This window comes from Eucalyptus grandis, chromosome 5, assembly GCF_016545825.1.
Source record: "Eucalyptus grandis isolate ANBG69807.140 chromosome 5, ASM1654582v1, whole genome shotgun sequence".
In the NCBI taxonomy this organism is placed as follows: Eukaryota; Viridiplantae; Streptophyta; class Magnoliopsida; order Myrtales; family Myrtaceae; genus Eucalyptus; species Eucalyptus grandis.
In genome coordinates, this window is record NC_052616.1 from 52,297,864 (window position 1) to 52,321,526 (window position 23,663).

Consider the following 23,663-nt stretch of genomic DNA (forward strand, 5'->3'; position numbering starts at 1 on the left):
TTGTGTTTATATTTGTGAAATTTCTTGCGTGAGGGCTAAACAATGTGGAAGGTATTAATAATGAGAACGTTGAAGTAATTTAAATGTAGTTATAATCTCTATTTTATCACTTGATCTATAATGAAATTTTCTATTATTCTCTTCATGTGGTAGATATCATTGATCGAATTACATAAATCTAATGTCTAATTTATCTCCTTGCTCTATTTACTTTAGTTTTTGACCATTAGTTTTCAACCATGAGAGCTTGGCTTGTCTAAGTTGAAGCGAATTGACAGCGAAAGAAAGAGAAAAATTGAAAATCTATAAATCTGATGATAATGATTTTAGTTTGTGAAAGATGCATATTGAGGATTATCTTTATTAAAGAAATATGCACTTACCCCATTTGAGAAAAAAAAATGGATTAATAAAGGAAGTTGATTGCCATTTGCTAGATAGATACGCATTGAGCATTATGAAGATGAAATTGTCATGAAATAGAAGACGTCACATTTAATATCATGAAGGAGAAAGATCATTATGAGAATGACAAAGGCCACATTGAACACATACAAGAAGCCATCTATAATCAGTAAGGTATGTTTGATAAGACATTTATTAAAAGTTTATTTCACAATATCTCACATAATTTCCACTCTAAAATTAATAAAGGCGCTGCTATTCAAAGTTTTCCACAGTGCTCACAAAAGCAGAAACCCAAAAGAGGAGCCAAGGATACGAGTGCCTATGACGTTTAATAGACAAGCCACAACTTTTTATCTAGGAAGAATAACATGGATCATAGTACCGATTTCAAAAAGCTTGTTCGTAGTTTGGCTAAATTGGGGAGAGGTCATTTTCACCTCGAACTTAAGTATTTCAGAATGAGGTCTTTTTCAGTATTTATTTCATTTCCTGCAAAGGGACAACAAGAGTTTTTATACTTTCACTTTTCTTTCTTTTTTTCGGTATTTAGTCCATTTCCTAAGTTGAGGACTCTTTTTTGGTAATTATCCCAGAATTTCTCAACCACGAGTAAAGACGACATATTTCTTTTGTCTTCCTTGTATGGGTCAGCATTTGTCTGCAAATTTCAGAGAAGCAAACGATGAGACTGGAAGAAAAAGGTTGAAAAGATAAAAAGGAAAAAAAAAAAAACCAAAATTTTTCTAATGTAAATATAGGCTACAAAAATGTTCTAGTCAGCTTAGCACGATCCAGATTTTAAATTGACAAAATTATGAAATTTATCATTGAATTGGATTCGTATAATAGGTTTAAGACTGATTGGGTAATTTTCTCAAAAGAGATTGAGATGATTATTAAATGAGATATTAGAAGAATTCGTGATTTCATGATTATGCAGTATAAATAGATTCTCAACCTATACCATAGTGATATGTCTCTACGCTGATATTATCACAAGAAGGGGGAAAATCATTAGATCGGACGATTGCTGACTCATAACCACGGCCAAATTAGCTGGACCACTCTTCGTGCGATTTAAGGTTGACATGCACTAAGGACGGCAAGGTAGCCACGTACCATGAAACCCTCCCAAGTTCTGCTGCAGATTTTTCGCCCAAGAAACCTTCTCTCGCTCCAGCAGATCTTTCGTCTTCATTAAATTTTCTTTCTTTTTTTGAAAGGGACTCTAAATGTTTCCCGAAGAATATATCTACAAATATGTATCAACATATTCATTTGAATTTTATATGGTACGCTTTTTTTTCCACAACTCGACTTTCATCTCATATAATTTGAAATATTGGCTAACAATCCAACATAAGACAGTCGTACCGTCATGTTTTGGAAAGTGACAATTTACTATTGAGCACATAACCATTGCATGGGACTGGACAACTTGCTCTTCCAGTCGTAGGGAAGTTGTGGCTTTTTAAAACACTAAATAGCCAACCAGAAGGTTATTTAGTCTTAGGTTACAATTAATTAAGCAAAAGTATCTTAAAGTCATGATCAACATACCTTCATTTAATATGCAAATTAACAATTTGTGTCGTGTAATTAGGATTACGTGCATTCTCAATAACATCATCAATAAAGCACTTCAAAGCATAATATTCCACATCGTCATTTAATTAGATGAATTGCAATTCACGGAATCGATTCATCACGTTTTATTTCATTTGAAACTAATAATTATATTTATAAAAAAAAAAAACAGTTTATGTCACCCGTTGGAATAATTCTTCATATGTTATTGCTACCGACTTGAAGTCATCTCATACAATTATATCTATAACAAATATTAAGTTATTGAATTAAACTACATGATTCATTTCTCTCTAGAATACAATTTCTACAATCTTCTACTAATTATCTTGGGATAAAGACACCAAAAATGCCATTACTTTTGTACAACGCTCACCTGTGACACATTTGGTAACCATGCTGATCCCAAGAATAATTTCACCTAAAAAATCATTCTTTTTTATTCTATTCCCAAAACTAGTTCTGAGCATTTGAAGATATTTAGTAACTACCCTAAATTTTTATTCTCGAAATAGAAATGCGTTTAGTATGACTCTTAAATTTTTTTGTGACTTATAATTTCTTTTAATTTTTTGAAATACTTTTATTATATAGTTTTTTTTTCTTTTTTCTTTTTCCTTCCCTTTTCTTCTTCTCTAGCTGGTCAATGGCTAGTGATCGGGCCGGGCGAGGTTTGACAACCTTGCTAGAACCTCACCAGGCCAAGGCAAGGTCCAACAAGATCGTCGCAGCCTCGCTAGGCCAAGGTTAGATTGAGCCTTGCTAGTGACTAGGTGTGACATCCCGATTTTCCAATTATATTTTCAATAAATTGAGACGGGCATTTCGTTGGCACGCATATAGTTCTTTTCCTTGAGTCGGCCACTCATGTGAAAACTAGTATATCAGGTGAAGCTGTTAAAAGTTTCTAATGCATCAGACTCGAGAATTTGACTAGGAAGCGACCTTTCGACCGAGCTAATCTGCAATGGTCATTATGGCACAAATAAAAATCGATTAGAGACTGGAGATAGGTTGACTCGACAGGGGCATGTGATCGAGTGTGGGTGATTCCACCAGATCGCACAATTCTTGTCGATCGGCACTGAACCGACTTTTCTATCGATTGGGTACCCTATGTTCGTATTTGAAATCTTGAGATTATCCCGACAACTGAAAGTCGCAAATGTTTCAAAGATGTACATCGTGGCTTGAGATGATCAACCACATGTCAAATGCATAAAAATTTCTAAATGCTACCCGGTAGGTTGGGCCGCGCTAGTATCGTGCCAAAGTGAAATTAACCGTAGAATTGATATCGAATTTAGAAATTAGAAGTCTGGGTGTGTCACAAATCATTTCAGGATCATTGAATCATCTTTGGAAGATTTTTCATGCAAGCCGAGCTTTTCAAAAATAATCAAGAAATGGCTAATTTGGCTCGAGAAATTAGTAGGCCGCTTTTGGTCGCGCTTTTGGGACTTAAGTTGGTTCTACGGGTAAGTGAAGATGTGAATTGAAGTATGGTGACACGGATTAATTTTATGGACTTTAATCGACTTAATGGAAGAGAATTGATGGGAATTGAATAAATTAATGTCAAGGATTTGGGCCCCTGGCGGAAACGATATTGCACCTATTGAATAATGTTATGGGAGAGGAGATAGTGGAAGATGACATCATGCGGGTGATGTCATGCTGATTGAAGCCAAGCGAATGGGGTGTTGAAAAGTGGCAAGAGCCCATTGGCCCTCATAAAGTGGGGTTTTTCCCTCTCACCTATCAACATCATCTTCTTCCTTGGAACCTTGAGAGGAGAGAGAAAGGAGGGGGGGATGTGCGACCGGACCAGCCAAGCCGACCGCCCGACCGGCCGCCCTCCGCCTGCCCGCTCGCCGCCGCTCGTCGCCGGAGTTCCTTGTCGCCGCCGCTTGCCTTCCGTCTTCTTTTCTTCCCCTACCGTTCGACCGCCTATCCTCCATCTTCTTCTTCTTGCTGCTGGGCAGAACTGAGCAAACCAGCGGAGCCGAAGAGGTCGCACGCCTCCGCCGTTCACCGCCACCGCACGCCGTTCGCCGTCGCCGCCCGTCCGCACGCGAGCTGCTCCACCCCTCCCGTTCTTGCTTCGTTCGCCACCAGCCGTCGTCCCTCCACCGTCCAGCCGCCCGCTCGTCGTTGCCAAAGCCGCCGGAGGTCTTCCCTAGCCGTCGTGAGTCACCGCCGGTCACCGCTTGAGCCCCCGCCACCTATCTCCGCCCTTTCCGACCCGAACCGGCGCCGGATCTACCCTTCCTCGGCCTCAAACCGCCATGGACAGCAACCAAGAAAAATGGGTATGCAGCGGACATTTGGCCCGTTTTGGCCGCCTTCCCGAGCCCGGATGCTCGGCCCGCTTTGAGGAAAGTCGATCCTCGCGTCGTCCCCGTCGTTTTGGTCCGCTCGGCTCGCTAATCCAGTGAGTTTAACTCACTAAACCTCGCTTAGAGGGTTAATTATGCTTTAGATGTGCTTAGTTCATGCTAATTGTGATTAGGTGGTTAGTTTAATTTATTTAAGTGTGGATTATATCAATGTGTTTAATTAGCTTAAAGTAAGTTTAATTTAAGGCTAAATGAAGGTTTATATTAATATAAGCCTTGATGTGACATAAAAGAATTTACTTTTGATTTATTTAAATATGTCGAAATTATTTAATAATTTAATAATATATAATTATTCGAAATTATTAAAATATTATTATTTAATTATTTTCGGAATAAATTTAATTATTTATTAAATTCCGAAAATATTGTCGGGACCCTAAATTCTCAGAATTTCATGCCGGTCGCTGCTGTATATTCGGATTTTGAAATTGATGGTCGGATATTATAAATTGAATGTGGATTGTGAAAAATATGAATATTATTATTTAATTAATTTTCGGAATAAATTTAATTATTTAATAATCCGAAAAATTATTTTGGGACCCTAAATTCTCATAATTTCGTCTTTGATCGCCGCCTTTGTGCATTTAGAATTTGAATTTGATGAATGGATGTGGCAAATTGAGTGTTGATTGTGATAAATAAGGATTTTATTCATAAAAACCCAAATGTTGGGTTTTGATGCAAAAATTGGATTTTAATGATTATATTAAATAGTGGGGTTTGAAAAAGTGAGATATTGGCTTTTTGATTCGAAATTAGCGTGTCTCCACACACGTGAGTAATTTATGGAATATTTTTAATATGAAGAAAAATGGCCGGGATCACTATTTTAAGTGAAAGCGTTGAGTTAAATGCAAAGTGTCCCGGGGCCGAGTATGATTTGGCTGTGTGATAATTAAGAGGAATCGTCCTTGGCTATTGAGCCGGACTTGCCCCTATATGGGATGCCCACGCGGTGGATGCGGGTCGCAGTTGATTCTGGGCCCATGCTCCTTCGGGAATGCCGTCGACGTACTGATGAAGCCGCGCTCCATGGGGGGAGGCGATGCCTGGTTATATGCTAGTAGATAGCCGAACTGCGAGTAGGCTATGCCATTGTGTGGCAGTGAATAATAATTGGAATGCGTGCTAAGTACGATTGTGATTATATGAAAGTGATGGCGTTCCAATGGTTTGAGTTCCTATTACTATCTGTGATTGGGTGATTTGAATTGTGCTAACCTGCAGGAAGGAACTGAGACGAGGTAAGTTCTCTGTGTGATGTGGCTAGGCCACCCGGGGCGTATTTTCTTTCTAATAGGGGTTTAGGGGGTTGAACTTGCTGAGACATCGTCTCATCCCGGTTGTGGGATTAAAATTTCAGGTCCCTAGATGGCGGTCGTGGAGGACCCAAAGCCCTAAGTCTGGAAAGGTGGAGACTGAAGTATCGGTGAACGTGTCCTGCTAGTTGGTTTTAGGATAATTCCCCATTCGTTGAGCTGGTCTATTTGTAGACAGTCCAGAGTTGTATTTAAACATATGTGTTTGTAAATGAGTGTTTGGTATGATGATTGATTGCCTGCTTTTCTATCCCAAGTTAAATGTTGTCAGGGGATTTGTTTCGCTTCCGCATGCGTAATAAAATTTAATGGGTCGGTGACGTATCCTGGGATATCGCATATTTGATCGACCGCAGTGGGATATGCACGCGCTCGGGGTTCGGGCGTGACACTAGGCAAGCTTGCCAGACCTTGCTTGACCAGTCGCTAGATTGCCGTGGTCATCAACTGGCAATGAAGGAGAAGAAGAGAAAAGGAAAATAAATGAAAAGAGAAAAAAAAAAATGATTTGCCTTGATTTTGGAGTTGTTCTAGAGAATAAAGAATTTTTTTTTTTTTAAACTTCTTGATTGTGATCCAAATCTATTTTGAGGAACAAATTGTTCTTAGGAACAAAAAAATTACAAAACGGATATTTTTTTTTTCTTTTTCAGGTAATAAAAGAATAGAATTATGTATTATTTGACACGTTAACAAATAGGCTCTTAAGTGCTATAACTATTTTTTGATCACTTGAATTCCATAACTTCGAAAAAAACAATCATTTGAGTGCTATGACTTTCACTTGGTCACTTAAGTGCCAAAATTTTTAAAAACATTCACCTAAGTGCTAAAAATCGGATGTGGTATAACATTTATGATGAGCATTTTAAAAAAATTATGGCACTCAAGTGATTCATTGAAAATTTCTATAGCACTCAAATAATCAGAAAAAAAAGTTATATCACTTAAATAAGCTTGTGCAGAAGTTATTGCATTTAAGTGATAAAAAGATATTGTGGCACTCAAGTGAGCATCATATAAAAATTATTGCATCTATGGTGTCAAACTCATTGATCTTAGCTAAAGAGGTGAATTTGGGATGTCTAACCCTATTTCAAACTTGAAACTGACTAGTGATAAATAAAAATCAAGTCCGTCATAAGCCCGAGTTGGTTTTCAAATAGGAATCTTGAGCACAGCCCACTCAAATATGCAGAAGCAAGAAACTTAAATAATTTACTTTCATTGTATATATGGAATAAATAGGTATGCAACGCAAAAATATATTACTACTAAAATAATTTATTGCCCGACAACTAATACCCGAAAACGAACTCTATCCTTATACCCTACACGGGCAATATAATTTATTTTTCTTATTTTTACAAAAGTAATAATTGCTTTTCCGTTTCACAAAGTAGCCTTTAGATTACAAAGGAGCAGTTACCTAACATAACTAACAGTTATAATTTAAAAAAAAATAATTATGTAAAGAAAAAACTATAGCGACAATGCATTGGTGCTTATTAAATAAGTAAACTTTTATTAGGAAATTTACCAAAAACACGTCCTAAATTTATTGCACTTGTGCCAATTCAATTCAAAACATTTCGATTTCTCAAATTTAGTCATAAATCTTTTAATGATTTCTCAATTTAGTCATTCTAGCCAATTTGAATAAAAAAAAATCACTAATGTGAATGCCAGTTGTCCTATGTAATACATCTAGTGTTGAAAGTGAACAATTTTTATAATTTTTAAATAAATTTCTGAATTTTTATATTTTATATATATATTTTTCTTTTCTTTGTTTTCCTTCTACCTCTGCCAATTGTTGAGCATTGGCGATTGCCTCAAGACAAATCATAAAAGACTAAGCCTTGTACTATTTCTTGGTCATCATAACTTGATCACTACTAATATATCGATACATCAATCTAGTGTCTTAGGGCATGTAATATAATGGAAACCCAGCATCACCACCACTCAATTATCTATTTGTTATCTATAGTTAAGTTGAAATTTAGAGAATGTTCACTTTTTTTATAGACTTTCTTTTTCTCTTTTTCCATTTGTAATTGTCACGTGGCCAGACCAATGGCACAATGTTGCCAGATAAGTCACATTCGACTAACAAGTTTTAGGTTATTTATCTGTTATCTCGGGACTTCTATCTCTTCTAGAGCTTATATTTGAAAAAATAAATAGATGAGAAGAAAATCATTAGTTATATGTTTTTCTAAGATTTTTAAAAAAACTATTATTATTACTTTTCTTTTTCCTATTCTTTTTTATTTTCTTTCTTTCCACTTTGGGCTAGCAAGATTGCTGGCCAGCCCTCGCTTGCTTTGGGCGAGGGCATGGCGACCCTCACCAAATATGGGTGAGGGTCGCCTCGCTCGCATCCGGTGAGGGCCTGGGTTAGGCGGCCCTCACTAACAGACCCCAAGGGCTGCAACACCCTCACCCAAATCAAGTGATTGTCGCCTGTCTCGGGTTGGAATAAAAAAGAAAAGAAACAAGGAAAGAGGAAAATATTAGAAGAAAATAGAAAAGAATTAAGATGGAAAAAAGAAAATTAGCAATAAAGTATTTAGAGAAATAAATAAAAATTGCAAATTATAGGCAAATGTTTAGCACTAATTTGGAAAAATTGGAAAGCTTAGGACTAATCGGCATTCATACAATAAGTTTATGATTGATTAAATAATTTTCCCAAAGGGAATAAAGTGATGATAATATTAGACATTTAGAGGAATGAATAATCTCATGATTGTGTAGTATAAATGATGCTTAACATACACCTAGCATTGTTCAATCCATAGTGATATGAGGTAAGAATACATCGTCTCATATAATTTCTCCGCGCACATATTATTACAAGGTTTTCTTTCCTTATTATTACGAGGTTGAATATAGGCAAAAAAAAATGAAAATAAAAAATCAACCAGCTAGGCAACCACTGGGGTTCGCCCTTCACTGCTACCCTTCCAACATGGAAGGGGAGGTGATGGGTTCAAATCCCCACCTTTCGGGGGATGAGGGGTAAGGACGCGTAAGTTTCGAGAGTGGGTTGCGGCTTCCCACGCTGCACGGCGGGCGCGAAGTCTCAGTGAGTGTAGCGTAGGCATAGAGTAGGACTGACAAAAAAAAAAAAAAAAAAAACCAGCTAGGCGGTCCCGCAAGCCGTAATGACGGCCGGATAAGCTGGACCACCTGCCATGCCGGTCTTTCTCAGAAGCTTTCGAATTCATTCGTTTGAACAGCGACGTAGGAGCGTCTCATGAAACCCAGTCCACATAGTAAATATCCCGGATTGTGAGGATCGGATTATCTTCCTAAACTTGTGGCGTGAGCGAGACATTGTTGTCGAGCTAAACATAAAGCATGACGACCGTGGAAAGTTTAACCAGTCGTGTTTTCCATGAACCAATGTGTCATTTCACCGATTAAAGATATAGACATGATCTACATTGATATTTAGGTAAGCGTGGGTGTCGGTGGTGTCCGTAATTTGGCTGGCCAATCAGAGCCATGATTCGAAGGACTTTCCACCGGCCAAAGACGTATGGAAAACAATGGCAATTTTTAAAAATGAGCAACAGAAAGTGGTGATACATAGTCAAAAGACGGTGGACTTGGTATAGTGGCTTGCCATCGACTTGGTTAACATTGCTGCCACTAATGTGGAGAAAAAGACTTTTTCAAACAGAACTAGCTTTGATAACGAGATTAAACATGCCGATATAGAATTGAGTAAGTTCTATATATTGGGTAATGAAGAATAAAAGAAATATTTGTAGATTGTATAGGTGGTTAACGATAATGAAGAATACAATCGATATCTGTAGATTGTTCAAGTGGTAATCTAAGTTAAGATTACCTTACTTCTATCCTATCCTTATTTACAGCATCAATTACAATTACCATTGAGGTAGTTGTCTATATTGGATAAGACTTACTCCTATGTATTTTAAAGGTGCCTTGGTCACAAATTCGTATCCCCTTATCATTCATCGATCTAAGGAAATTCCTATTCGTCCATGGCACAAGTTCGACAAGTGCACTGGGTATGTGATATAATTTGAGTTGTATTCCAATTTACATTAGATCATGCAATGTTGATGGTTTCGCTTAGAATTAAATGATTGTTATGATTTAAAGAGAATATTTCAATTTTGAAAGTGGAATTCTTATGATAATGTTTTAACAGAATGTCGCCCACGCTAATTGCTCCCTCTCACCTATTTTTTAATTATAAAAATGTTGTGTAGATTGCAATAAATCAAGTATAAACGTAATGAATGAAAGATTTGATGAATATCTAAGTGTCCCTAAATAAACAAGAGGGGGCTCTTTTATGTTTCACATGATTCCAAGCCAGACCCGCCTTTTGCCGTCCTTAAATTTTCATTATAATATTTCAATCGCAAAAGTGGAATTCTTATGATAATGCTTTAGTAGAATGTCGGCCACGCTAGTTGCTCGTTCTCACCTTTTTTTTTTTAATTATAAAAAGTAGTATTGATTACAATAAATCAAGTATAAATGTAATCAATGAAAGATTTGATGAATCTCTAAGTGTCCCTAAATAAAAAAACAAGAGGGCTTTTTTTTTTTTTTTGATACCGAGGAACCGCCGGAGATCACTTTTCGCTTATGCTAATTGAGATACACATGACCCTCTGGTGCTCGGTAGCACCATCGCCGCAAGCCACTATTTAGACATAAAACCTCGGGAGAAGTTAGCACAGGACCCCACCACCATGGTCCACCCACTTAAGACGTGTTGACAATGTAGAGATTCAAACTCGTTGCTCGGCGATGAAGTAGTAGAGCCCAACCAATTGCGCTGCCCGCCGGTGGGTAAGAGGGGGCTTTTTTATGTTTCACATGATTCTAAATTGGACCCGCCTTTTGCTATCCTCAAATTTCTGGTACTAATTGAAATTTTGTACTTTTTCCACATGTGAATAATATTTTGTTTGTCCATAAGTTCTTCCAGTATGTGGACATCGTTCCAGTTCTGCCGCAATTTTCTTCGGCTGACCCTCTCCCACTGTCATCACGTGATGTGAATGCTGACTAAATGACATGAGGAGAAGAGCCAACGAAGATGAAAAGTTGTAACAACAGAAAGCTAGACGCGTCACACGTTTGTTGGATACGTAATACTCAGTCTTGCTGCATAAAGTAAAACTGCGTCCCCGGCGAATGCTTGTCGAGCTGTGTGAATGGAATCTGCTGTGCCAAAGTACTTCGATAGAAGACATAGAAGGCATGCTTTTTACTATTCGGTCTAATTCAGACGTGAAAATGAAAGATTCCCTCCGGACAACATAGTTTGCCCGTTAAACTCCAAAGCTGGCATGGTCCCATTACACTTACGACGTCGAGAGTACTCAACAAAGACTGCTGATGTGATTCTTGGAATTGTCGGTAGGGCCGAAGTACCGACGTGTTTGCCTTCTCTATTATTCCTGCTCATTATTCGGCCGTGATTTTGAGGTGACACAAGATACCCGTGCATGGATTAGCTCTGTTTGGAGCTTAATGACAGCCAATGTGATTTTTAGGATTTGAGAGTAGTCAATATAATTTTTGGGTCATGTCACTTGATGAAATGTGATTGTAGAATATTTCACATGAGAAGTTGAAATTGACATATGATTGCTATAATACGTGATTCATGTCGTGATGCGTATCACATGGCTTATGGATTTGAAAATGTGTTGGAGTTGCTTTAATGGCGCATGCTGCCACATCCTTCTTTTATTATTATTTTTTTCTTCATGGCTTAATTCCAAATGAGAAGTTGAATTTGACATATGGCTGGCTATAATACGTGATTTACGTCGTGATGTGTATTGCATGACTCGTGGATTTGAAAATATGCGTGGCGCATGCTTTCACATACTTCTTTTATTATTTTTTTTCGTCATGGCTTACCTCACTAAGCTATAGATTTGCTCACTAATTTATCTACTATTCCAGATTCCGAACATGAGTAGTTTAATTGAATGCACGTGAAAAGTGATTAGAGGTTTATTTTAGACTAATTGAATAATATAATTAGATCAGGGTTTATGATTGTATAGTTTTGGTTAATTCATGATGGACAAGATTTTATTATAACTTTTATTCATTGAAAAGTTTTATTCAGACAATATGCTTTCCTAAAATGACTAGCTTTGGCTCAAGGTTTCATCCTTTATGTTGGATGTGGATTTAGGATTTGACGCAGACAATTTCCATCCATGATTGTGATCCACTAATCAGAAAATTTTCTTGGAAAAATTATCCTCACATCACATATGCACGAAAATCTGGCCCGCTATGTAAATAATTGTGCATATTATTAGAAGAGAATAATTTGACACCTCACTTTGATTTACAACATCTGATGGGCCGCTAACTACACTTGACTTTTATTTGAAGGGGACCCTCAGTTACTCCAATTAGAGCTTTTTGAACGTAATACTATGGACGTCACCCCTTAGGGAAGCATCCATCAAGTTGATGCGGAAAACATTGAAAATCAATTCAAACAATTAGTTGCGTTGATTCTGCTTTAACTGCAAGCCAAAACCATTGCTAAATTCAAAGGATATATCTGAGAAAGATCAAAGGTCCGTACTATCTTATGAACGTTAATGTTTACTTGCCACAAATTTATCAAGATATGGGACACAAGTTTTTTACTCTGTCGTTCACAACCCCCTTTCATCTTCATTGATTCGGATGTTGGTTGTGTAGAAAAAAAATGGAAAGGCTGTACACTTCAAATTTTTCTAAAAAAACCTATACTTTTTTTTTTGGGTCGAAATTGCATCTGCTTTCATTTACTTGGATAAGTTCGAAGCTAATACATTAGAAACGTCAGCAGTAAGTAAATCTAGTAAGGCTATCGGGGGGTATTTTACCCAGTTACGGGGGAGGATTTGTTTTCGGTGGGCTTTTACAACCCAGTCCACAGGCTTGTTCGCTTCTCTGCTACAGTGGGCCAAAGTGAGGCCCGGAAAGTTTTTCATTCTTTCGCGGATCCGGTCCACCAGCCCTGCCACTTCCCAACTTGGTTTTGTCTTTTGCTGAACTGCTTGCACGAGCAGGAGGGAGTTAGAGTGTACTTGCATCACTTCGGTCGAGCGGCTTGATAGATGTTCTAGGGTTTCCATGAGGGCTTCAGCTTCAGCTTGTTCTGCTGAAGAGGCTTCAATTGATTTCGAAAATCCATCAACGAGGCTTCCCCACAAGTCATGGCAGATGCAGGCGATGGCGCTCATGTACCCAATCTGTCCTCTGTTTGGCCGAAAACCTGGTGTGTTTTGTCTCTGCAGCTCCAGATCTGGTGGCTCGCGGTCATGCCCGACAGAGGAGGTGCTCCGGTTCACCGACTCGCCTGAGTCTCCCTCGCGAGGTTGGATAAGTCGGTTTGTGCCCGTTTTCCTGCGGCCCTCCAGTTCAAGAGCTTGATCGGAGATTACATTCGCAAGCCCTTCCCCTCCTGCCTTGTACGTGTTCCCTGCTCTGTTTGCCCTGCATGCTGGTTCGTTCCAGCTCTTTCTGGTTTCTGTTTGTCCAGAATCCGGCAGATCTGGTGATAATATTTCCTCGTCGCTGGGGTAAGCTTCTAAATGAAGGTTGTTCATGGTCCCTACGGATCCTTCCTCGGGAGGTTGTGTGACCCCTTTTCGTGTTTTCTCCAGCTCTCCTCTTCTTTCGGATCTTCCAATTGAAGGCTCGGCGTACCATTCCTCCGAAGATTATGTGCTTCTTTGCTGTTCATTATCTCTGTAACTTTCCGGAGGAGTGTTGGCTGTTCTAGGATATCCTCCACGCTTGTTTGCTCAACATCGCCTTATTGAAGGATAAGAGATCTTTAAATCCGAGCCCCCCTTCTTCCTTTCTAAGTTTTAGATGCTCCCATTTTTTCCAATGAATTCCAGCAGACTTATTTCCACTCCGCCACCAAAAGTTTGCTATTTTCTTCTCAATGGCTTTGCAAATTGAGACGGGGAGTTTAAAGATGGACATAGCATATTGTGGGATTGCCTGCACAACAGACTTGATCAATATTTCCTTCCCTGGTTTTGCTAGCAAGTTTTCTTTCCAACTCTCCAACTTCATGCTTACTCTTGCAAGAATCCATGCAAATACATCTTTTTTCGAACCTCCCCAATTTGAGGGCATCCCTAAATATTTTCCTGTTTTGTCTATTTCTTGAACTCTTAGCATCTCCGTCATATTCCTTCGCAAAATCGTGGGGCAGCCTTTGCTGAAATGGATACCCGACTTGTTGAGATTAATAGCCTGCCCTGTGGCAAAACAGTATTGGTGCAGGATGGCCGCCAAATTCTGACATTCCACAATAGTACCGTGAAGGAAAAATATCGAATCATCCGCAAATAGCAGGTGTGAAAGTGTTGGGCAGCATCTATTTAGCTTTATTCCTCGTAGAGTGCCATTTGAAATTGCTTGTTTCATTAGGAGGGAAAGAACATTGGCCACTATAATGAATAGATATGGGGAGAGTGGGTCACCTTGTCGTAGTCCTCTTGATGGCTTGAAAAAAGGTAGGGATTCCCCGTTGAAGTTTATGCTAAACGACACCGTAGATACACATTGCATCACCCATTCAACCCATTGATCACAAAACCCCATCTTCTTTAAGCTTGCTTGTAGGAAGTCCCATTCGATTCGGTCGTAGGCTTTTTGCATATCAAGCTTAAGGACCGCTTGAAATTTACTCTTCCTCTCCCGAGTTCGCAGCTTATGTAGCACCTCTTGTACGATCAAGATATTGTCTTGGATTTGTCTGCCCCCCACAAAGGCACTTTGTTCTTCGGCAATAAGACTGGGAAGTAAAGGTTTCAGTCTATTGGTCATTACTTTGAAAATGATTTTGTAAATGAAATTACATAGGCTGATGGGTCGGAATTGTTCTAACTTTTCTGGGTTTTTGACTTTGGGAATGAGGGTGATTAGGGTTCTGTTTAGGTCTGGGTTTAAGTGTCATGTTTCAAAGAAATTCCGAACTTCATTGAAAATTCACTGACTTAGATCTGGCCAATGATTTCTGTAACCTATACTTGGAAATTGCATTTTCTTCTATGTTTTGAATCTTTAGCCTTTGTGACAGCCGGGTTTAAGATTAAAGCTCCACACTTAATTTGACCCGACTTTTAGAAAGATCACGTCTATAATGATTTAAAGGAATTTTGTAATGTGAACGTGCACTTTGACGGTATTTTGCATTGTAGAATAAAACAATTTGAACTTCATTTTGTCCCCTCTCGGTCAAAAACAATGTTTAACATATGATATCAAAAACACAACAAGGATTTATCATATACATAATGTGACAACTGATTGGACCTAAGCACATTTTACATGCTTGGCATTTGCTAGGGAGAAGTGTTAAAAAAATCCTAAACCTTTTGTATTTGTGCCAATTTAGTCCTAAATCTTTTTACTTTGTGTTAGTTCAGTCATTTCCAGTCAATTTTGGCTGGATTTTGTTGACTAGGTGTCGACCAGCTGACGTGGACAATTTTTAATAATATTTAAATATATTTGAATATTTTTATTTTATTTTTATTTTTCCTTTCCTTTTTTCCCCTTATCCTCCTCCTTCCTCCGGCCGGTCAACGGTCGACAATCAGCTAGAGGTGACGGCCGACGAGGTCGAGGTCGACCTTGACGGCCACCTCACTAGTGGTCATAAGGGCGAGCCTTGCCGCCCAGTGCCAAGCCAGCTCGAGGCCGCCCTCGTGACCAGTGGTGAAGTGGCCGTCGAGGTCCGGTGACTGGCTGGAGGCTGCAGCTGCGGGAGTCCTTTGGAACCACGACAGACTCTTGATCTTTGGGTTTGCGAGGATTTTTTAGCCCCATTAGCTAGCGCGGCGGAAATCCCTCGCTTTACGTGAAGGGCTCTCTTCTCTATTGTAGTTTCCAAGTCAAAAGGAAAAGGAAAGTGATCTGCACAGTGGCTTCTGGTCTACGTCTGGAAGTGGAATCTAACAACCAAGTGGGCGTGAGGTGGGTTTTGGGCGAAGAAGAAAGCCTCTGGATCGTGTGCACGGTGGTGGAAGACTGCTGAAAAGTCATGGTGCAACAAAAGGGGTTATTCTTAGTCAATTGCCCCAGAAATGCCAACCAGGTCGCAAATGGGGTGGCTAAGACCCATTGTACCAATTTCTTAAGTCCAAAATGGATTTCTAAACCCCCCATCTCCTCTAGTCTTTGTTATGTTATGATTGTGGAAACTCATGTGGGTCATGTTCAAAGGTTTATCTTCCAAAAGAAATAATCGAATTAAGCCCAAAACTCAAATTGATCAAGCCCCACCCGGATTCACTCAGACTAAGCAAACCCAAATTTTCTAAGTTGAAGTAAACCCACATTTATCAAACTAAGCTAAGCCCAAGCTCATTAAGCAAATTTAAGCCCAGTTACATTATAACTCATTAAACTCATCGTTTACCCTAATTCTAATGGATTAATACTAAGAAAAACTTCAAATCAATATAATTGTGATAAATCTACCTTAAAGTAATTTTTTATCATCAAAAGTTTTAAATTGATACATTCGTGACAAATTTACTCAAAATTATTTTTTTATCACAAAAAACCTAAAATTAGTGCATTTGTGATAAATTTATCTTTCGTTAGTTTCAGTGAAATTATATTAATACCACGAAAAATCATAAACTATATAAAGGGAAAAATTTCATATGGGTACATCCAAAAATTGTCATATGTCACCCAACTCAGCGATTTAACAATAAAATTTAACGAAAAATAACGCATGATAAATTTGTCACAAATCTATCAGTTTAGAGTTTTTAAGAATAAAAGATTAGTTTTGAGATAAATTTGTCACATATATATATATTAATTTGGGGTTTTCTATGACATTAAGCCAATTCTAATTGGCCTACACCAAGTCCAATTTCCATTATCAATTCCACACTAATCTCATGTTAAACCCATTTTATTTTTATCTTAATGAAATCTTTGTTTTATTCTTTTCCTATTGCTTTAAATCTTTCATCAAATTCTTCCCATGAACTTCCTCGAGACACACTCAACAAACGTAAAAGAGGAGCTGAAATTCACAAAACCAAGGGCGTTAAAAATCAAAGCTCCTCACGTCGTTTCATCAGCAAAATCTAAACCGTAGTGACACCAAATTTTTATTAATTAGAGGGAGAGCGAAGACCAGAGAAGGTGAGTGTCGGAGAAGGCCAAAATTTGAGAGTGAGACCCAAAATCTAAGAGCGAAAACTAGGCATCCAAAGTGTAGGAGCAGCAACTAATGTTGGCGCAGCAAAATCTGAGAGCGAAGGCCAGGGACCCCAAATTTGAATTAATAAGAGGGAGAGAGAAATCGTTTACTCTTGCTGTTCAAAAGCAAAGAATGAGCAGAGAGAATCTTGGTTTAAAATGGTGAATTTTGGACATGGACCATGCGTACTGGTCTGGGCAAAACGTAATGGGTCGAAGCAACAACAAGGCTCATCCGTCATATTATTACACATAAATGAGGACTCATGAATTTGAAAGGGCGAGCCCCGGAGCATAGCATTTGGCTCAGAAGTGGGAGAAGTAAGTCCTATTTTTCTTCCTAAAAGTAGGGTATTTAGCTATTGACTCTCTACAAAGATTGGGAATCCAAAATTTGCATGGCATTCTATTTATAATTCTGGTGCTTTGTCACTATTGCACATACCGCTCGCCCCTTTACCCCACCGCCATGCTTCAGTATCGACAATCAATTCAGCTAACATCAGAAGACAAAACAACTAAGAGCACAAATAGAAAACCATCAAAATATCACCTTGGACTGACATTACACACCAATAATCAAAGACCCCTAAACTTGACCAGACTCTTCCACTTAAATAAACTTCACAGGACTCAGGAAATGAGCAAGACACTCCATGATATGCTTAAAGAAAAAGCAACTCAAGAGCGAACTTCGTCAGCCAGAGATTTTGCAGGCAAATTGGGGAGAGAACCACAAGACGAAGCAATGCAGCACTAGTAATTGAGGACCAACCTTCTTGCTCGGCCTTCACGAGCACAAATTTTTGAAGACTGTTGCACTTGATTTTTTTTAATTGATTCATCAATGGGAAACTAGAATATTGTATATTTGAGAATCTGATTCTTTTTATCCTCTATGTCTTTATAATATTTTTCTCCTTAATTAGGTTGACCATATGTATTATATATAGGGCTGTGATTGTATAATGTTATAAGTAAGAAAGTAATATATATACATATACATATATATATATATATATATATATATCTTATTCCCAATTCTTGGCTCCTTTCCATTCCTTTATATTTTCACATGGTATCACAGCGTTCGTTCTCAACCTAGCTTCCGCATCACTCTGAAAATCAAACTCTCAGCGCACATCATAACGCTTTAGCTGCAGCTAGAATCCGTCCGACACTGAGGGAAATGAGAAGCAACAACCGTACATGGTGTCTAGCAAAATGAAGAGAAACAACCCTACATAGTGTCTAAGTTAGTGAACAAAGACACAAAACACTCATAAGTTTTGTTATTGTAATTAATTACACATTACATATGATATAACGAAATCTTTGGATATCATATCATATCTTATCTAATCCTATTTTGGCTAGAAATTCATATGCCTAAACATAGCCATATGGTCGATGATAAAGATGCAAAGCCCTTAGAAGGTAGGGCCTTTAAAGAGCAATGACTTCATGTGGTGTTCAAGGAGAGGGAGTGAATGGCTGTCGTCGTAATTGTACATCAGCGGGACCATCCTGGCTGTGTTCAGGGAGGCCTTGCTGAAGGAATTGGTGAATGGTTGAGGATAGAGACATGCCTTGTTGAGCCTCTTCCATGCCTCCGAGATCATCTTCTTCACATGGTCTCGTGCCGCTTCTTCTGAAGAGCCTTCGAATTCTCGCTTGTAGCATTCCACATATGACCCATCTCGGCCATCTTGGAACTCGTCCTGTCACCATTGTTAATTGCTCAGATATTAGTGGAATAATCCTCAAAAGGGAGGGCAAAGAAGAAGGAAGAGAAAGCATTTACAACTATTGTACCTTTAACTCTATGCTCGATCAAAGCTCATCAAATACAAAACATAAATATTTATGTGATTATCTTTAATCTATTATGAGATTAATAATCTATTTTAGGCCACAAAAAAGTAAATATTATGTGGTCCATTCGTACAAGAATTTGTGGCTCATGGTAAATGAAGAGAAATGATTTGGTAATAGTTTTTAATCTATGTTGAGAATAATCATCTATTTTGGATCACAAAAAATGAAATCACAAATTATTATAAATTGCTATGAGGTCCACTTGTTCAAGAATTTGCGACTTGCAATAAGTTGTTAGTTACATGGTAACTCAAAGATTGTCATGTTAGTAAAACCTATAAATGAATTTGCCCAAAAAAAGAGAAGCTTTGTTAAAAAAGGACAAGTGCACGATTTTTTCATGACTCACCTCGGCACTTCCCAAGTCGTCCCAAAGACGAAGAATTGAAGCTGTGGAAGATACAATTTCAGGTATATTTTCTAAATGATCAACACTTTCGGGGGTGATTCTCTCACCCAAGATGAAGAATAAGTGGACCAACAAGACGTGCACTCCGGAGCTGACAATTGCGTTGTCCAAGTAGTCTTGTGTTGTCGGGGAGTGACCACTGGCAAGCCATCTTGCCTCCACCAAGAAGGCATTTAGCAGGCTTGCCCACTGTCCATGAATTGGAGACAAAATATAAAAATGAGGATGCGCCATTTTATTATACGCGAGTCCACGTGAATTTACGTGCTAATATTTACATGTCGTAAAATTTTCAGGTTCCTTGATCAATGCAAAGGAAAATTTGTGCGCTGTAAAATTTAGATTAAGTAAAAAGTAATAAGTAAAAGTCCATTCAATCATCCAATCATCCTAGGATTCGTCCATGCTTCTAAGAAGTAGTCAAGAGAAGAAAAAGAAAGGAAGAAATGTGTGGTCTTTTTTTTTTCTTTTTTTTTTTTTTTTGGGGGGTGTGAAAAGTTGTACCGTCTTCCTAAAGGAGCACAATGGGTTCCACCCATGATTTTTGGACACCGCCAAGCTGAATTCATTGGTAATATCATCCAAAGCATGAAAGCACATCCTCATGTAGTCTGGTATGTTGTCTTTCTCAGTGCATTCCCATCTGACAGATCGAGAAAACCAAATCAGCGACAAACCAATAGAATTTGACATTACATCATGGACTTATCTTGTATACACGTGACTTTAAAATTTTCTTGCACGTGTCCACAGGACTTGGGACCGCTTGTGTAAGAAAAACTTCCAAGTATGCTAGGATAAGTGAAAAGTATTCTTTTTACGTACAGGTTTGAGATCAGGCACGTGTACTTTCGATATTTTGTATGTGCAAAAAGAGACTTTCACGGATGGCGCTCAATGTAAAACTCCAAATTATGTACCTGCTGACAACATCCGTGAACGCGGTGAGATCTTCGATCGTGCCATAGACGTCAAAAATGTCATCGATGATGTAGATGAATGAGATGGGTTTGGTGACGAGCACTCTCTCCTGGGACAAGCCTGTTTCGGTGAGGATGGCCATTGGCCACATGTACCACTTCATTGGTTGGTCCCTTGCGTATTTCAGTTCCTTTGCCATGCCCAGTTCTTTCCACCAACTGATTAAACATATGAGAATATTAGTCAAGCTAGTCACTTCATAAGTAAAATTGTTAAGGAAATCTAATGGAGATGTGATGGGTGGCCACATGGTATTTTTAACTAGTTATATCCACAACTCTTGATAGAAAGTTTGGATCATGTGTACGTACTTCGAGACTTGGAGGATTTCCCGTTGATGCACGGATCTTACAATGTTCATGTCCAAATGGGCAAGTTCCCCTAAATTCTTGGTCCAGCTATACGAATGTCCCACAAAATTCCTCAAAAAATCATTAGCCGTGAACCTGGCCAAACTCTTGTGGAACGGATTGCCAAGTGAATTTCTCACGAATCTATCTCGAACATGGTCAAGATCGGCCAAAGATGAATGGAGGCGTTGACGGGTTGACTCTCCTACTTGATCGAGAGCATCTTCTCCTTCAATGCAAAGTTGGGAAGCTTCAAATAAACTTGTCAACCCCAAAATGTCGTTGCCCTGTGGCTTTTTATTCTGAGTCCCATCATTCATTTTGTGTAGAAACCGTTGAAACACATCTGTACATTAAATGTGGAAAAGCTAAATTATGTTAGAATTCTGGTAGTAGACGGGAAGTAGACATTGTGTCCCCACCCTCTTGACATCCGGGTCAAATTGTAAGAAAAAGTAAAGGCAAAGAAGTGAGAGATCTATTTTGATTATTACTTCTGTTAATATCTTTGGAATTCCCCCAGCAGCCATCACATCAGTCAGGAAACAGTATTTGATATCATCAAGGGAAGGAGATTTCATTCACCTGAAGGAACAGGATAGCCTCCTTGCCTCAAGAGCCGGAAACGAAGTGCTGCTTCATGCAGATTATCGGCATCAATGGGACGAGAATGAGATCGAGACGAGGAGATCAAAAGATGCCCCTGCAAGATCGCCTCGATCTCATCCTCAAAATGGTAGTCAATGGCGAGACGTTGGAGAGCATCCACCATTACCAAACTTTCGAGCGAGTCTCCTCTTACTTGCTTCAGCAGTTGCTTCACTTCTTCTAATCTCCTCTCGTGCCGCCCTCGAATATCTTCCTGAAACACAAAGATAAGGATATCATGTCTTTACGTTTTCCTTTCAAGATTCAAATACAAGATGAACCTATTCAAGTGTTTCTTGTCGATTCTAATGATTAAATGATAGCAAACGAGTGAAACTTTTTAAATCGTCGGTGTGCAGAACAAAAAGAGTCACATGAGAAGAAGGGACAAACAAACCTCGGTGGCAAGGTTTCTCTTTCCAGCTGGGCGAGTATGGTCCTTAGAAGGAGTAGAAACCAAGGTCTGATGTGAGGAAATACTCCATTTGTTGTTCGTTGAGGAGAGCGAATTTGCATTCTGCAGGTGCTTGTTCTTGTCCGTTTGAGAAGTTCCTTTAGAAGCGAATGGACCATGCAAGAAAGCGAAGGTTGCTCTTGAGAAGGCCATTATGGCTGAGTATAGAGAGTCCTTCGAAGAGAGGGATGAGTGAGAATGCGAGGGGGATTACTTATTAGTTCATAATGATCCCATTTATTCACTATGTCCTATTTATAGGCAAGTGGAAATGTTCGAAGTCCTTCAATGCGATGCACCTATATAACGTACCACACGTGTATGGGACCCTAGAGTTTGCTTTTCATAATGATCGGGATGGCGGACTCAAGGCTATGGAACTTGGGTGTGGGTCTTTTGTCGAAATTAAATGGCCTTCTATGCCCAACACAACTTGAACCGACATATGCTTCTGATGTGTGCAACCCATATGATCTAGAAATGTATGATATCGCCTAGCACATAGAAAAATTATTCATTTTTTTAACGTGATTTCAAGTGAATTTGCAAGGTTTCTAATGATATCGAGTATAAAAATATATCTCAAATTTGAGTTCATAAACAAAAATTGTCCAGTGATGAATTGTAAGTTGCATTCTTAAATAGACATTAAAAATCAAGCAAAGTTGAACGAGTACTTGCATGTGCACTACAACTGAATTGGTTATGTGTGACCCATATGATCTAAAAGCATATGATATCACCTTGCACATAAAAAAAACTACAAATTATCACTTGTTTTCACATGATTTTCGGGAGATTTGCAGAATTTGTAATGGTATGAGTATAAAAATATGTTTCAAATTTGAGTTCATGAACAAAATTTGATTAGAGATGAATTGTAAGTTGGGTTCTTTTTTGGACATCCGAAATCTAGTAAAGTCGTATAGGGCAACTATTTTTACGAATTGGAGTAGGCAAACAATAGTAGAAAAGTCCCACTTTCACTTTGTTTCCTATCTCGACTCGAGTGCTCTTCTAACTTCTTCCATGACTTGATGTGTGCCGTGCGTGTTCAAAGCGACGTGACATCCAAACGTCCAATTTCGCGATTGCTACTTGGTGGCGTTCGTGAGCCGCATCCAAGAGACGAGTGCAACTTGTGTTGATATTTGTGGAATTTCTTGCGTGAGGGCTAAACAATGTTGAAGGTATTAATAATGAGAATGTTGAAGTAATTTAATTATAGTTATAATCTCTATTTATCACTTGATCTATAATGAAATTTTCTATTATCCTCTCCATGTGGTAGATATCATTGATTGAATTACATAAATCTAATGTCTAATTTATTTCCTTGCTCTATTTACTTTATTTTTTGACTGTTAGTTTCGACCATGAGTGCTTGGCTTGTCTAAGTTGAAGCGAATTGACGGTAAAAGAAAGAGGAAAATTGAAAATCGATAAATTTGATGAGAATGATTTAGTTTGTGAAAGATGCATATTGAGGATTATTTTTACCAAAGAAATATGCATTTACCCCATTTGAGAAAAAATTAGATTAATAAAGGAAGTTGATTGCGATTTGCTGGATATATATGCACCATGTTGCACGGACACGTTCAGAGGGCCTCCATGTCATGTTGGACACTTCGACACGTGTCGAACACGCTTGTACACACGGTCAACACGTGTCGGAATTTCTGACATGTGGTCAACTCTTTCCGACACGCTTCGACGCGTGTGTTCGGAGTTTTGTGGGCGGGTCTGCAGGTGCAGAGGGAAAAATGTGATGGAGTGTGGAGGTAAGGGTGAGGGAGCCGAGGCAACGTCGCAAGCGATGGCGAGGGAGAACTACGACCGTCGATTGCAACACTGACTACAATGTTGAGAAGGTTGTGACCGCCGACTACAATGCCAAGATGGAGAACCGCAATGCCACGATGGAGGGCTAGACATGAGGCTACGATAGCAAAG

The 23,663-nt window shown here is 38.7% G+C and overlaps 1 protein-coding gene and 1 long non-coding RNA gene across 2 annotated transcripts; one reads left to right on the top strand and one right to left on the bottom strand.

The window, feature by feature from the left end:
* Positions 1–3,809: 3,809 nt before the first annotated feature.
* LOC120293279 lies at positions 3,810–5,947 on the top strand. The gene is made up of 2 exons (XR_005551031.1): positions 3,810–4,429; positions 5,764–5,947. It is a non-coding gene; the product is annotated as an uncharacterized LOC120293279 (long non-coding RNA).
* A 12,407-nt stretch (positions 5,948–18,354) lies between these two features.
* Positions 18,355–21,917, bottom strand: LOC104447370 ((3S,6E)-nerolidol synthase 1). The gene is made up of 7 exons (XM_039312342.1): positions 21,651–21,917; positions 21,191–21,467; positions 20,567–20,951; positions 20,195–20,413; positions 19,779–19,917; positions 19,215–19,463; positions 18,355–18,708 (listed from the first exon to the last, which is right to left on the bottom strand). The coding sequence occupies exons 1-7, from the start codon at positions 21,858–21,860 to the stop codon at positions 18,418–18,420; spliced, it is 1,770 nt and encodes a 589-aa protein (XP_039168276.1). The 5' UTR covers positions 21,861–21,917; the 3' UTR covers positions 18,355–18,417.
* Positions 21,918–23,663: the final 1,746 nt, after the last annotated feature.